This window comes from Canis lupus, chromosome 9, assembly GCF_011100685.1.
Source record: "Canis lupus familiaris isolate Mischka breed German Shepherd chromosome 9, alternate assembly UU_Cfam_GSD_1.0, whole genome shotgun sequence".
In the NCBI taxonomy this organism is placed as follows: domain Eukaryota; kingdom Metazoa; phylum Chordata; class Mammalia; order Carnivora; family Canidae; genus Canis; species Canis lupus.
The window spans coordinates 51,733,908-51,750,561 of NC_049230.1; the positions used below are offsets into that span (position 1 = coordinate 51,733,908).

General features: G+C 46.4%; 1 protein-coding gene across 7 annotated transcripts in view; it reads left to right on the forward strand.

Annotated features, from left to right (window-relative positions):
* DDX31 (DEAD-box helicase 31) overlaps window positions 1-16,654 on the forward strand; it is a 69,572-nt gene that overhangs the window by 25,202 nt on the left and 27,716 nt on the right. For all 7 annotated transcript variants that reach the window (XM_038548929.1, XM_038548928.1, XM_038548930.1 and 4 more), the window contains 3 exons: window positions 6,328-6,378; window positions 8,140-8,279; window positions 13,149-13,230. In XM_038548929.1, the coding sequence (XP_038404857.1) occupies window positions 6,328-6,378; window positions 8,140-8,279; window positions 13,149-13,230 (273 nt within the window). The remainder of the gene's footprint in view (window positions 1-6,327; window positions 6,379-8,139; window positions 8,280-13,148; window positions 13,231-16,654) is intronic.

Here is a 16,654-nt window from a genome sequence, read left to right on the forward strand (position 1 = left end):
CTCACCTCCCTTTCATTGTGCAGTGAAGATTACCTCAGAAGAGCTGGGGGAGGGGCTCACTCCCAGCCATCTCTAAGCCTGGGTCCAAGCACATGGTCCCCTGGTGATGAGGAGGTCTTCATTCACGCTGTCAGAATTCCTTCTACTTTTACCATATTCGTTTGCTTCAGCCTGAAGCTTCTGGTGCCTGAGAGCTGTAGGCACAGGAGACCCACTGCCATAGATCATGGCTAGATTGGGGAGATGCTGTCACTCCGTGGCCTTTTAAGCAGCCTGTTGCTTGCCAGGCCCTCTGCATGCTCTCCAGGAGCCTCCTTAGTGTTAATGAGGAACGGGGGCCATGTCAGGACAAGGCAGATGGAGAACTGGCTTCTTTTGATAAAGAGGAATCATGTTGTTAATTGTAGCAAGGGGATTGTCCCTCCCCTTCGTACCATGCCTTTTGCTGTTTTGATTTATCATTCCAAGATCTGTTAGCAAGCTCAGAAGACTGAATGTTTGCATGAGAAGTGGGGAACTGTGGTATAACTGCTCAGAAACTCACAGTGCTGCTAGTTACTGCTTGAAAATCCGCCCCCCCCCCAATCCATTTTCCTCTCTGCCGACTTTTCTGTTGTTCAGAACGGTTGAGGGTGTGTGTGTGTATGTTTCTTTCATTCTAATTATACACATATTCAAGCAAGAATGTTTCTTATTTTATACAGCCTCTCAGGACGCTGGTCCGTGGCTTTGTGTACTGTGGGTTCCCAGTGAATGTGCGAGACCATGCTGGTCGGTGTGAAGCACAGGCAGGAGTGAGAGAATAGTCTGGGCAGGAGAGACCCGTTGGTGAAAGAGCGGTCCTTACACATTCAGAATATAATTTTGTGTCCTCCAGAGAAGTAGATCTGAGAAGAAATCAAGTTAAGGGAGTGTAGGGATTAGTAGGAAGGAGCCATTGGAAAGTTCAAAGCCCACTTTCCCAAATGGAATTAAGAAATCAAAGGAACCAGTTAGGAGATACTAGATTACTTACAAAATACTTCCTCCTGCTTCTGGTAAAGAACTCACCCTAAGCCAAGGGAGAGGAAGGTGGGTTTCAACAGCATTATTGTGTTGATGAGTTGATAAAGGGAAGCCCCACAAGGAACTGGAAGAGCATATTCTGGAAGAGGTTTTAAGGCTGACACTGGGCTCTCGGTTATCCACATGGCGCTCCCTGATCATCCTGGGTAGAAAGAGCACCATAACCTTTCTCCTAGTGCCGCTTGCTCTGCCAGCTGCTTCTCCGTGGGACCATATCTTGGTTGTCTGTCCAGCACATGCTTTCTTTAGAAGACAGCCAAATCACCCATGCTGCTTCCCTCCACCTTCTTTGTTTTTTGTGGGTTTTGTTGTTTTTGTCTTGAAGCACACTGTTACGTCTGTGCAGTTCTTAATTTCCCTTCCTCTTGGGGAATTTCCACTGTGCCAGGAGGCTGGGAGACAAAGGAGGCCAGGAGGTGAGGCTGCAAGAGTCATGGGAATGTGAGTTCACCACTGACAATAAATGTAGACTTTCTTGGTTTTCTCTGGGGTGTGCTTTTGAGGTAAAGTTTATCTTTTCCACTTTATTTCACTCGTGTTAATGGCAAGATCATTTGGAGATGGTTGGCTGTTTACTCAGTTACGCTAACTCATGTTGCCAGTTTTTTGGCGGCTCCAGCCAAGATCTCTTGCCTCTGACAGCTTCTGCACTCTCTCCTTCCTCCTCTGATTACGCAGCCCAATCTGTCACCCGGACAACGGGGGCCTGTACCCCGCTGATGGCTTTCCACACACGGCAATAATGACTTTTGGCAGGCCGGGAAGGCGGCAGAGGCGAATTTGCTGCGTCCCTTGCTCAGAGAGCCGGCAGGCCCCCTCTCCCTGTTAGTAAAAGCACTTTGTGAGGTTCTTGGGTAAATAAATGAGTCATTTTAATCCAACTGACAGGCTGGCACCTGAGCAAGCTGCCTTCCATCTGTACTCCTTGGTCTCATGGAGGCAGCCAATTGTCAAGCCCTGAGCCTTCAAGGCCTCACCGTTGAGTGTCTTTCAGAACTGACTTTAGCAATTCTTTTGCCCTAATTAGCTTAAAGGAATACAGTTGAGCCAGATTTAAGTTCTAAGATGGGCAGAGAAGTGAAACCTTGCTGAGTCTAGGGCAGGTCAGTTTCCTGTTGGTCCAGTACCTCCAGCTGACGACATTCCAGGGGACGGAGCAGACCCCACTTCTCTGTGGCCCTCTGCCCAGGTCAGGCGGGTGGGTGGGTGTGAAGAGAATCAGCAAACCACCGCCTAATTGCCACCATGCCGCTTCCTACTTCGTCGTGGAATGAAATCCTTGGATTTGTAATTCTTAGCGCACTTCCACGTGCACAGTCTCGTGCAGTCTTCATAGCAACCTCAAGATAGGAGATAAATAGGGTGGATCTTATAGCCATTGTATAGGTGGTTAACCTGATGGTTAGAGAGCTACATTGACTCAGATGGGATGGCTGTACAGTGATGGTAGAGTCCTGTTCTCTCTGTTCCTAGACCACAAAGGTTATCCCTTTTACCGTTCTCTGTAGTAGCCTAGGCTGAGAATAGGAAGGAGGACTTGCAGAAATGGCTAGGTGAAGCCTGAGCGGTGGTAGCTGGCAGTGAGGGTCCCACAGCCCGAGACAAGACGTAGTGGGAGATGGGAAGATGGTGTCTCAGCCAGTCCACCCCCACCCCGAGCCTGATCACCAGGCGGGAAATCAAACTGCAAACAGTCCCATGAAGGCTGCTGGCATTCTTCCTTACTGTTCCAGCATGTTTGTGCTCTGTGAATTCCACGAACGTCATATGCTATTTTAGAGTTTCATCTGTGTTTCTTGGTTGAATTTACTAAACTGATGAGCATTAAATTTTTTACAAAGCCTGCCTGTAAAGCTCAGACAGCCCGTTGTCTACATGCATCTCCCACTGCAGAGCACTTAAATAAAATAAATCATTTCTTAACAAGAGCTTAGCAGATTTAAGAACCCGTCAGTTTTTCTAAAGACATCAACTGTGGTTAGTGTAGAAAGCAGTGCCTGATCCCCTTTAAGATAGAGAACTCTCTAAATTGTGTTCTCAAAGGCATCAGCTCTGGAACATCAGCCTTCAGTTTTCAGGGCAGTGGAAGCTGTCTGAAAACATTTCGTGGGTGGTTGACACACTTAGTACATTAAATTCTCACTGAGCACTTAATAAATGCAGCCTAGCCACCATTCAGAGGAAACCTGCCAGCTCAGGTGTCTTCGGAGCGAAGGCAGACAAATCCCAGCTGCCCTCAGTGGTCCCTCCTGGTGAGTTAGATGACAGTGGGCCAGCATCTTCCTCAGCTCCTCCCCTGACCGTGGGCTGCACAGGGCACAGGGGTCTCAACGTGCTTCCTGCAGAGACTTTGCGCAGGGTTCTTCTTCTCCAGGAAAGCTTTCTGCATGAAAAGTAAGGAGAGAGGAAGGCGAGCTGTGTGTGCTTTATGGGAAAGTGCTTTACTTCCTAGTAAATGGAAAACAGGAATGACAGACCTAGGAAGCCATCGGTTTGTTGCCATCAGGACAACAGCCGATGCACACAAGCAACGTCAGTAGACACTAAAGCCCTTGGGCAAAAGGTTTTGGGAAACAGTCTCAAAGTTTTACTCCCCAGTTTAATGATTAGTTACAAAAGAGAAAGGTACCTTCCAGTGGAGAGGGCGAGTAGATGCCACTTCCTTGGGGGATCACACATAGTGCCACCAGTGCGGGACAGGCTGCCCTGGCGTGTCTCCTGGCATCAGGTACTGGGAAGTACACCCATCCTGATGTCTTTCTGCCAGAGAGCTCCCCGAGAATCTCATCATGAGGACATAAGGTAGACAAATACAGATTCGGGGATGTACTTCCAAGACTCCTGGATTCCTTCAAAATTGAGCTTTCAAAAGTTAAATAAATATTAAGGACAAGGGTATTGTTCTAGATTAAGAAATTCTAGAGGGATATAATAAAAACAATGCATGATCTATGAGTCAGTTCCTGAGTTGGGCAAGAAAAAAAATCTTAGGTGCAGGTGGAAAAATTGAGTATGAGGTGATTATTAGAAAATAATGTTATTTAATAGTAAATTTCTTAGGTACGATGATGATACTGTGATCGTGTAGAAGAATGTTCTTGTCCTTGACTTAGGGACTAAGTGCTAAAGTATTTAGGGATAAAATGTCGTGGTATTTGCAACTTACTTTGCAAGAGAAAGCAGATGTGCGAAGATTAGCAGTTGATTAATCTAGACGAAGGATATATGACTGTTCATCATACTATTCTTCCAACTTTTCTGTTGGGTTAAATTTTTCTAGATAAAAATTGGGGAAACAATATGCATTCATTGAACGAAAAAGCAAACAACGGAGGAAATCGTAAAGAGAAACATAAAAGTTACCACAACCCCTGTACCATCTGAGAACCACAGGGGATAGTTCTGTAGGGGTAGGTTCCCCGGTGATCTCTCAGTTCCTCTCTCCATGTATCCATCTACCCATGTGATGTCTTATTTTAGGTACCCTCCTTTTTTTTCCTTGGATTTTTTTTCTGGAAGAAACCAGACTTCGTGCTTTAGAATACTTGACATTTGGGATTTGACTTTCTTGGTTGGGCCCACGTGCTCCTCCCTCTCCTGCACATCCTATAAGCCAGGAGTTGGAGCTACACACCTGGCTAGATTTGCTTTTGTTTTTGGCAAGAATACACCACAGGCGATACTCCACACTTCCTGCGGCACAACAGCTCATTGTCTTTCTCTTTTTGTCAAAACACTAATGTTTCACAGTCAAAATTATAAAAACCTCTTGAAGCCCAGCTTCCACCCTTGTCCACCACCCCAGCCTCGTCCCCTACAGGTAACTTTTTGTAAGCTTTTGGCTTTTTTCCTCCATTCTTTCTTTTTGAAAGATGAGCAGATATATTTCCTTTCCCTCATTTCTCATGCAAAAGCCTACTCTGCACACCCAGAACAGATCATAGAGATTGTCCATGCCTGCACGCTGGCATCTCCATCCTGTCTCAGCTGTGCAACGCTATGCTGCAGGGGTAAGTATGGCTGTATTCTGGTCAGCCTGTCTCCTGCTAGATATTGGGGCTTTTTCCACACGTGCAGTTACACATTTTGCCAAAATGCAGCATGTTGTATTTTTGCCAGTATATTTTTGGGATGGATGTCTAAGAGTGAGATTGCATCTGGGTCAAAGGGCAAATGCATATGAATTTTGTTGAATACTACCAAATTTCCTACTATAGGGTTTTATACTATTTTGCATTCCTACCAGCAGCTTGTGAAGGATGCAGCATCTATTTTGATGGTGGAATAGTATAATATGGCTGTGGAAAAGTAAAACAGACCTGGATTTGCGGACTGCCTCTACATTTTAGCTATGTGTCTCTGGACGAGTTACTTAATCTGTCTGAAACTTGGTTTCCTGACCATCAAATGGGAGTACAGGTTGTTTGAGGAGTTATTTGGAAGATCACTTGAGATAATGCAGGTGAAGTGTTGCACAGCATCTGGTGTATAGTAAGTGCTCAGTAAATGTCGAAGGGGAATATTCTTATTATGACTGTCATGCTTAAACATGAATGCCCCATGTAAATTTATCCCCCAAAACTGAGAGGTACTTATTCTCTAATCTCTGCCAGAATGACCACACAGACACTAGAGAGCAGAGAGAGAAACTCTACTCTTTGGGTGGTAACCAACTAAAAAGGAAAACTATATCTCCTTTGCTTGTATAATTTTCATGTCTGATTAAGTCTTTGGAACATTATTTGATCTTTACTGCTATCTGAGGCTGATAAGTCCTCAGTAAAGACTTTGCAACTCACCTCTGAAAGGGAATATTTGGGGGTGATCTTCTAGATGCATGCCTCAAAGCCATGTCATTGTTAGGCACTGCTGTTAGGGAAGGGATGAATGCATTCATCATAGAGTGGTTCAGGTACCACGTGAAAGTAATAAGACATGCTAGACGTTTTCACAGTTCTTACATGACACAACTGATAATGACAGTTTTGAGGTTAACAGTTTATGTTCTTCAGGTAGAGTGGTGACCACTTCACTGACGTGTTCTGTGAAACTTACCCCTCAGTTGGAATTTTCAAGAACAGATGGACTTGAGTGGGTCCCTGAAGTTGAATGCTGGTGTGTGTGTGTGTGTGTGTGTACACGTACACATGTGTACCCACTGTGCACATTGGGGGTGCACAGTTTGCATTAGATTATCAGATAGATCCATGGCCCAAAAGTTCAGAAACTCAGTCATAAGCCATACTCTTTTCTGTTTTGAAGGATGTTGCAGCTCGGGGCTTAGACCTCCCTCAAGTCACGTGGATTGTTCAGGTAATTTTTAAGTTTTTAAGGTGTGAGCTCAAGGCAGAAATATAAGATTGTGAGTAGATACATTAGCTTTAAGTGGAATAATTATTATTAGCCTCTTGGGTGTTGCCCTGGTAACCAGGCAGCAGCCAGCCTTATCTGCACAATTCTCCTGGTATCTTTCCCTAACCCAGCCTACCTACCCGCTGCAGGGAAACAGCCAAGGCTGAGCGGTCATGGGAGGGAGAGGCAGGCTCCCCTGCTCCCAGACTAATGCATGTCACACACAAAGTTTCAGCAATCTGAAAATAACAGGAATTACTAGGGCCCTTGGGAGGTCTCATTGTGTCCAGAAGGAGATGGCTCAGCTGTCCTAAGAGCTGTGTCCATGTACATTGACCTGCAGGGGGCAATTAAGTCCCTGACAGCATCTTACACATACCTCTAGCCTTAGACGCTTTGCCAGAGGGTACAGGTGTTAGCACTAGAGTCTAGTGGTTTCAGTTTTGTTTTTTCTTTTCGTTAGTCTGCAGAATGGTATTTTTAAGCCCTTCTGTGTGGGGGCCAGGGGACACGTGCCCCATTTACGTGAGTCATGGTTTATTCACATTTTAGTGGAATTGCATGCCTGTCACTGGCTAGGAAATCTGATCTGCTCCCTGCAGAAGACTACTCTTCGACTAGAGGCATTGTGTCTTCCTCATGGCCACGGAGCAAAGTAAAGATAAAAAGGCAGGATAGGGATGCTTGGGTGGCTCAGCAGATTAGTATCTGCCTTCGGCTCAGGGCCTGATCCCAGGATCCGGAATCAAGTCCCACATCAGGCTCTCTGCGAGGAGCCTCTGCCTCTCTCTTTCTCTCCTTGTCTCTCATGAATAAATAAATAAAATCTTAAAAAAAAAAAAAAAAGGATATTTTAATGTTGGGGGTGCGGGACAGACTGTTCAGAGCTTTCCTGTATTGTGAGATTGATGAGATTCATGTGCCTGGCACACACCTACCCCCCAATATATTCTATCCTTTTTGGGCCTCTGATCTTTGAGTCATGTAGCAACAAAGCGAAAAAAGGAAGAATGGATAGATGGTTAATTCCTTTTCATGATGACGAAGTTATTGCCATAAAGATAATGCATTCTGCTGAGTTAGAGTCTGCCTTTTCCCTTGAGTCAGGAATGTTGTCATTGGGAGCAGAAGTAAGTCCCTGCAGGAGGGGAACCTGCCTCTCAATTGCCCTATACTTCTGTGCCGTTGGGATTGAGTGGAAGTGCAGTAAGGTGGTGGGGACCAGCTCCCAGGGGCTCTGCAGCAGAGTGAACTCTGATCAGAGCAGCCGGCCCCTCCCTGCTGACCCCGTCTGGTCCTCTGGCCTCCGCCCCACTGCTGTGTCTGCCACAGAAGCAGGCCAAGGTCACGTGGCCATCCTGCAGAAAGGTGCCCCTGCCCGCCTCTGACTTCACCTTGCACAGTCATCATGGTTGAAAAGATGCAGATAGGAAAATGAAGAGACCTGTGGAGAAGTAAAATTACAGAGGAGATACTGGGACAGGAAGGCGGCTCGCTCATCGGAAACTTGGCCACTGTTCACGTCTGCGTGTCAGAGCCTCGTTATTTCCAGTGAAGTCAGGGGTTTCAGAGTTGAGTGACTTCTCCTTGGGATTGTGTGAGGGTAACCATAGCACCAGGGTTTAATTCTTGGGATACCTGGAGGCAGGTGAGGGGTATTGCACTTCCAATTAATGACAATCCCTTGATCTGTGAATGCTTCATTTTTGTTACCCTTTTTAGTACAACGCGCCGTCTTCACCTGCTGAATACATCCACCGGATCGGGAGAACCGCCCGGATTGGCTGCCATGGGAGCAGCCTGCTCATTTTGGCTCCTTCGGAGGCAGAATATGTCAACTCGTTGGCTTCTCACAAAATCAAGTGAGTCAGAAACCTGAACGGGGTTTCGGCTGATCTCACCTAATTAACTTTCTGTCGCCTTCTACAGTGGATGGGCCTTGTAAGCTGACGAAGAGCCATTAACCCTTGTGATCCCTAAATGAGTCCCAGAATAGCCAGTGGCAAACACTAAAACCCTTCATACCGTCAGCACATGACAATTTTCATTGTGTTGCCAGACTAAGTCACAGAAGGATCTGTTGCACTTGGTTTTTCTGTATGATAGAGGTCTGTGTTTCACTTCACCTTCTGTAAGATACGTGTGCACGGCCCTTGCAGCCAGCTGCTTAAAGACCTTTATCATTCACAGGTTTTATTTTTATGCTCAACGTTTTGTACCTTTAAAGATGATTTTTGTCTTTGAAAAAAAAAAATAGTGCTTTGACTCCTCACACAGCTCCCTGCTCCCCCCAGGAAAATAAAGTCAGGGAAAAAATCCTTTAGGGGCAGCCGAGATGCCCGTACACCCTCACAGCCGGGGCTATGCAGCCAGCACCTTGATGGCCGAGAAGCGCAGTCAGGGCCTCCAGCAGATCCTGACCTCACCCAGGAAGGACAGTGAAGCAGCAACAGAGAATAGGGTCTCGACATGGCCGGGAGTGAATGTAATGAAGGCAGAAGGAACTCCGCTGGGCCACAGAAATGAACATGTTTTGTCCTGTTTTCAGTACATCCTCCGGCACCTGAAGTAACAAGTGCTAATAATAGGCTGCTAAAAGCATGGGGTTCTTCACACTGGTCTACTTTCACAAATTTCTTGTGCTCAGACATAGCACAGTGATACAGAAAGCGTTTTTGGAGGTATAGGAAGAGTCCTTTGTGTGTATGCTCGGGAGGGTAGGACACGGACCTTGCTGCACAGAGGGCCCTGAGTGCTGCTTGGAACCAACGCTGTGAACTGGCGCATAGCTCCCCTGTACCGCTGTGCCCGAGGATCTTGCCTGCTGGTGCTTCACTTTGCCCAGCCAGTGTTTTATGTAAAGCAGCAAATAAAATGATGAGACTTACTTTCTGTATAGTAAAGCGCTGGCAGAGTCATTGCATTCTGCACCTGTACTGATATTCCCAGACAGGTGGCATAGGACTTGGTCTGGGGACCAAGTGCAGGCCACCCACATGGAGAACTGCCTGTGACTGTCCCCACCACCCTGCCACAGTTCCCGCCTACAGAGCTGTCCCTCTCCCACCTGGGGAGAGAGCTCCCCTCTCTTTCCCTCCTTCCCTGCACCCGAGGCAGACTTCGCAGCACTCAGCAGTCTCGGGGTTGCTCATGGGAACATCTGTGGGCTGGGGCTTCCTCAGAAGATGTACTTTTTATATACCCTTCAGTGGTGGGGAGGTAGGACCCCTCTACTAATGAACCTGGGCCCAACTAATGCTGGTTTGGGTTTTCCTGTCATTTAAGATCTTAAAACAATTTCACGACTGAAATAGTGGATTCTATTGGTTTCAGGAAGATTGCATATTTTATCTCACTTGTAAGAGGAATTTTGGTGGTCAGTTCATCAATCTCCCTCACCAAGAGCTTCCTCTCCACCTGGTTTCTCAGTGCCCTAAGGCTAGGGGCTGACTGGTCCTTCTTCTTGCAGGAGCTTTCAGGGCCTTGGCTGGTGCTTGACTGGGCAGCTATACCCCGGAAACATTGGGAGTTGAATGAAGACCCATAGGTGTAGCCCCTCCTCCTGTCTTCCCTTACCCTGTTCTCCCAGGCTGGGAGCCTATCACGGCGCTGTGACTGTTTTCCTCTGGCACAGGAATTTGTAGACCTCTGGAAAGTGTTTTCAGAGGCGTATGTTGTCATCCACGGGAAAACATGTAGTCACTGCACTTTGGTGGCCTCTTACCCATGGCTGCTTTCCCCCACCTTCTGTTCTAGATCTACCAATTTATGTTCTCCTTTCCTTACTGTCAGCAGTTCCTGGATGTTCTCCCGTGCTCATTCACTTTGACCTGATATGCTCAGAAAAGTGGGTGCTAGCCGTTGGGAAGTCAGATGATTATTGTCTAGCCCCAAAGTTACCTGCACGGATGCCTCTGCCTCTCTCTGCTCTCAGGTCTTCTTTAATAAATGCATTCAGGCTAATGGCTATGAAAGGTTCAAATATAAGCCTGCATTCAAAAGGGGAAGATAATAGTTAGCACCAACCTGAATTATTAGTGAGCCATGTGTATAAAAATAACGCTCATTTTCTCTGATGGTCTCTTCTGGAAAAAACTGCCCGTGGTGTTCATGGAAAATCCAGCATAACCATGTGCACAATCAGAAGACAACTCCACGATCCAGTAATTCTCAATATTTGGACTTGTAGGGCAAGTTTAGAAAGATGAAGACAGAAGTACCCCAAGGAAGAGATTCAGGTCTTTTGTGGAGAGAACATCCATTCAAGGGGAAGAGAGTCCTGGAGGGGTCCAGCCTCACTCGTTTCTGCCCTGAAAATGCACCTACTGAAGCTTGTATTCCTGAACCACTGACTGCTTTGTGGGCCTGATGTGATCAGTCTCTCCCCCAAAATATCAGATCTAAGTTACCGTGTTGTAGCTGTGGATTATGCTTTCCGATTTCTGTCTGAGGAAGGGCTATATGTTGGGTATCTTGACCTAATACAAAAAAATTATACCTAGGAAGATCTGATAGCAGAGTGTGCCATGGAAAGAAGCAAACTTGAATGTCTTTGGAATCCAAATATTTAAAAAAAAAAAAAAAAAAGAGAAGGAAGATGTGTTTGTGTTGTGCCTTAGAACCTGGGAGCCAGGCAGCAGGATGCTAGGACGGCTGATGAATTACAGGAGAGATTCAGGAAGGCAGGCCGAGGCTCGTGGCAGCAAGGGCCATCACAACAAATTGCTGCCTGCCTTCCTACAGCAAGCACCGTGGAACTCGCCCTGACAGTGTGATTTAGCAGCCAGGGCTAGAGACAGGCGCCCTGGGCCACTGCCACCTCTATTTGAATGCTCAGGACTTTGTTTCTGCATCCTTCTGATATCCTGGTGTTTGCCAGCTTCTTCCCTGTTTTCCACTTCTCCTTTAAATGTGTTTCTAATGAAAGTCGTCATTGGTTTATTAAAATGTAAATGCTTCATCAAAACATGCATTTCTCAGATCAGGCATGAGACAGTTGCCTGAATTTATTTATCTGTCTCTTTTCATAGTGAGGCAGGGTGATTCAGATCTGTTGGTAGAACCATAAACAGGCAGACTAGATTGGCTTTGTTCCTCAGCAGCAACGACTTCTTAGAATAGGAGGCAGCCCCTTTTAAACTGTAAATCACTCCAGTTCCTTTCCAGCTCCTGTTCACTTACTGTGCCGGGTCCCCCAGCATTGTCACACAGACACACACAGTCAAAGAGCTGTGCCCTGGCTGGAGTGTCAACACTGCCATGCCTTTCAGAAAACAGTGCCTCTCTGCGCTGTATTTAGTTATTTGCATCCCTGACTCTGAATGGACTTATTCTTTCTTTCTCCCTGCTTCAAGATCTCACCCCCAAGTCCTTATGTTCCTTTTACTTTCCTTTTTTTTTTCCCCTCAAGAAAAAAAGTGATGAATAGAGGCAAGTCCATTAGACAAAGAAAAAGATAGGACTGGGCTGTGTTTTCACCTTCAGATTTCCAGGCATAAACAAGAGACACATTCAACAGCCACAGCTTTTCTCTCTCATATGAAAAATAGATTCTCCATGAAATCATGAGCCCTTTCCCCCAAACTGCTACCTTCGAAAACACATGCTCTGCCTTCTCCGGTTGACTCCTCCTGCTGTAAAAAGATTTCATGTATCCATAGGGCTATGAGCTGGCAGCAGAGGAAGAGAATGTGGAGGGGCGGGGGGCTGGGGGTGTTCAGGGAAGCGGTGACACATTTCAGGTAAATCGCTGTCAGAGATGTGACATTTTCATTCATAGCTTTGTCAGAGTAACCTTTGGGGGAAAGGGGGAGAATTGTCTTCTCCCACATGAGAGGTTGCCATTCATGTTTTAATTTGCTGTTACATTAAAAAAAGAAAGAAAGAAACAACATACAGGGAAATCATTTATCTTTTTATGATCTGTTTTTCTCCCCAGAACTCCTCCTTCCTTTTTTTTCTCCCTGGGAAGTATGTTTTCAGTAGCTCCCGTTTCTTCCTTGGGCTCTAACACTTGAATCTGCATGCACCTCCCGTGTTTGAGTGCCGTGGCTTCCCTTCCCCACCACGAGGCAGGATGGGCCTCCTCTTCTGGCTCAGGGTGGCTTCTGTCAAGTCCAGATTCTGATCTCAGCTGTTTATACATAGCTCTAGGTCCATCAGAAGTCATTTGTTTCTCACCCCTTAATAATTAAGAGGTGAGAGGGTAGATGTCCTTCTGGGTGGATGAGAAGAGAGCTCTGGTGCTGTGGTCACTTGTTACCCTTCCCTGAGGAGTTGACCTCAACAGTTAAGGACCTTTAGCCATTCACACTCCCCACCCCCACTTTTTTTTAGTACAAAACTAAAGTGACTACCCAAAATATTTTTTATTTCCTTATCTGCTCGAATCAAAGTAGTATGTTAATAAGCAGGCCTACTTGTTTAGTATTTGAGATGGATTAAGAAACAATGATGTGATCCCTATACAGAAAATTCTAAATTTAGCCTGTTTGAAAGTCATCAGAGAGGATGGAGAATGTTGGGCATATGACCGCATCTGTCCCTGTTATGTCATAGAGATCCCTTCCTTCCAAACTCCTAAAGGTCTAGGAAACGATTTTCTTTCCTGTGTAGGCATAGCTTCTACTTTATATTTGATTAGCTTGAGAACAGGCCAGTTTTATGCATCAAGATTCCAGATGTTATTGGGAGAATTAAAAGTTTGCCTTGATGTGCCCTTCCTTTTACAGCATTTCTGAGATTAAGATGGAAGATATTTTGTCTGTTCTGACAAGGGATGATTGTTTTAAAAGGAGCCGATGGGGAAGCCAGGTGAGTTTTATTATTTATTATACTTGACTGAACAGACATGATTCCTTTCTTGATTTGGGGTGGTGGAGACTGTGTGTGTGGGATAGTTAGTTCCTCTGTCAAGCAGACGTGTACCTAAGGGACTGTGAACATTAGATGAAGCCACACCTTATTCGTGTTTTCCTTTTTCTCTCTCTCTGCTTCTGGATGTGTTTACCAGTCTCATCCAGTTAACGGGCTACTGTCCATTCTGGAGGTCCGCTGGGCCATGGCAGGCTTCCCAGAAAGGAGGTTTCATTCTGGCCCAGATTGAGTCTGGAGGGAGTGTTACGTTGCTCAGCCCTGGTGGTCCCTGTCCAGACTATCAGCAAGGACAACTGACTGGACCCATACACCCAAGACACCCATGGAAGGACTAGATCTCTCTGTATCTCCTTTCAGACATGCTCAGTTCATCTGTTTTTTAATGTGGGTGCCATACACAGAAGAAGAATAAAGTTGGGATTGGTAAGGAGAAAAATGTGTGTTATCCATGCAGTTCCATACGGAGACCCTGAGCAGGTTCAGATAGCCCTGAGCATCCTTTCCTGCTGGTTTTCTGCATCTTTGCCTCTGCCAGTCCATGGCTCTCCCACACCACTCCAACCCATTACTCCATATATCACAGATCCGTGTGTATAATGTTGCTGAATATAATTTTGTCTATGAAATATTAATTATTTGAATATATTACATCAGTTGTCTTAAGCCTGAGGATAGACTGGAAAATCAGAGCCAAATTGATCAGACTTAAGAGTTTCTTTAGGGCAGCCCTGGTGGCGCAGCGGTTTAGCACTGCCTGCAGCCTGGGGCGTGGTCCTGGAGACCCGGGATCGAGTCCCACATCGGGCTCCCTGCATGGAGCCTGCTTCTCCTTCTGCCTGTGTCTCTGTCTCTCTCTCTCTCTCTCTCCCTCTCCGTGTGTGTCTCTCATTAATAAATAAATAAGATCTAAAAAAATTTTTTAAAAAAGAGTTTCTTTAGGCATCAAGAGGTGTCTTTTTTTTTAATTCCTTTATTTTTTTTTTTAAGATTTTATTTATTCATGAGAGACACAGAGAGAGAGAGAGAGAGAGAGAGGCAGAGACAGACAGAGGGAGAAGCAGGCTCCGTGCAGGGAGCCTGACATGGGACTTGATCCCGGGTCTCCAGGATCACGCCCCGGGCCGAAGGCAGGCGCCTAACCGCTGAGCCACCCTGGGATCCCAAGAGGTGTCTTTATTTTAATCAAATCTTCTCCTTGAGGCTGGGGCCTGATTTGACTGGCCCTGACTTCAGTCCTCTTGTTCCAGAGAGAACCTAAGGAGATGTATCTAAGAAAAGGCAGGGACACAGTTACAGCACCTGTCCAGGTCCTGAGACCATGCTGCCCTCTTCACACTCTTGGTCCCATTTGATCCTGCCAGTGACCCCAGCAGGCAGATGCTCATCCCACTTCCTAGGTGAGGTAACCAGGACCTGCAGGGGTGAGGGGCCATCGCAGGGGCAGCCTGACCTAGAGCACATGCTTCCCTTACTGTTCACGAGACTGAGGCAGTGCAGCTAGATGACTGCTCAATCAGGTAATGTTAGCCATCGTCATAGAGGTGACACTTGGTCAATGAACGTTACCACAGCAGAGATCCCTGTAAGCAAGAGAAAGAGTTAGAGACTCAGTTGATCAACAAGTTGTTTTAAGCGATGTTTCATTATGAAACATCCCTTATCAATAGTTCGTTGTCAAGGGAATGGAACAGTGACCAGACATTGTTCCTGGCACGCTTCTTCTGAAGCTCCATCCTTTTTTTTTAAATAGATGTTTATTTATTCATGAGAGACACAGAGAGAGGGGCAGAGACACAGGCACCCTGCTTCTCTCCCAGCCCCTGGACTGAAGGCAGCGCTAAACCGCTGAGCCATCTGGGCTGCCATTTTTTTTTTTTTTAAGATTATTTATATATTCATGAGAGAGACACACACACACACACACACACAGAGAGAGAGATAGGCAGAGGGAGAAGCAGGCTCCCTGCAGAGATCCCGATGCAGAACTTGATTCCGGATCCCAGTATCTCACCCTGAGCCCAAGGCAGATGCTCAACTGCTGAGCCACCCAGGTGTCCCTGAAGCTCCATCTAAGTAGGGTTTTTTCATGTTCCCATGGACACTTCATTATAGCCCCAGGACAGTGTACGGGAGGCAGAGAGGTTCAGAAATGCTGTTCCTGCAGGCAGCAGAGCAGAGAGGTTAAGGGCACGGCCTCAGGGTTGGATTCCTAATCTCGTTTACCAGCTCTGAGGCTCTGGGCAAGTACTGGACCTTCCTAAGCCTTGGTTTCTTCATATGTCAAGTTGAGATCATGTTAGTATTCTTCTCATTAGGAGATTGGAGGCTAGAGTAAGAAATAACCTGAAAGCCCAATATTGGTTCTAAAGGGTGTTCATCGTCATTATCAGTTAGTAGCGGATGTGGGATTCAGAGTTGAGACTCAGTGACACGAAGCCCAGTGCTTTTTTGCTGTGTCACAGAGGAACGTTAGCATCTGCCTCCTCTCCAGAAATCAGAACAAGCAGTAAAATCACAAAATGAGATCATAAAGATTCAGTCCAGGCTCATCTTCACTTACACTGTTTCTGGGACTGGCTCTGTTGTTGGTGTTTGTTTCTGAACTGGGCACACATCAGTTCTGTCCAGGGAGCTGATCGTTGTGTGCATCTCTGGATGGAGCCCCTGCTATGGATGTAGGGGAGAGGTAGCAGAGCAGCTGCAGTGCCCTCTGCTCTTCCAGGAGCAGGCGATAGCCATGTCTTAACCTCTGCCCTTTGGTGGCCTTGTGTGGTTTTTCTCCATAAGTCCTTTCCTTGGCATGAGGCCAGCCTTGAGGCCTTGCTGGGGCCCCAAGGCAAGCAGACTTGGGTTTCAGTCTTTGCTTCACAGCTGGTGGTTCTGCATCCTCCTGCAGGTTGTCTTCTCTCCAGCCTCAGTGTTCCCATCTGTAAACTGAGAACAAGAGTGCCCATCTTGTAGGTTGCTGGGAGGTTGACCCAAAATGAGGCAGAAAACACTCCATGCACTTCAGTTTGTCCCAGCCCCAAGTTCCTGCCTTGATGGAGAGGGACAGACAGAATATTTTTATATCTTTAAGGTGTGGTGAACTTTGCTTTTTTTTTTTTAATTTTTTAAAAAGATTTTATTTATTTATTCATGAGAAACAGAGAGAGAGAGAAAGAGGCAGAGACACAGGCAGAGGGAGAAGCAGGCTCCACGCAGGGAACCTGACCTGGGACTTGATCCCGGGTCTCCAGGATCACACCCTGGGCTGCAGGCGGCGCTAAACCGCTGAGCCACCAGGGCTGCCCGTGAACTTTGTTTTCAAAAAGAAAAAACACTCAGGGTGCTGGATGGCTTGGTCAGTGAAGTGTCTGCC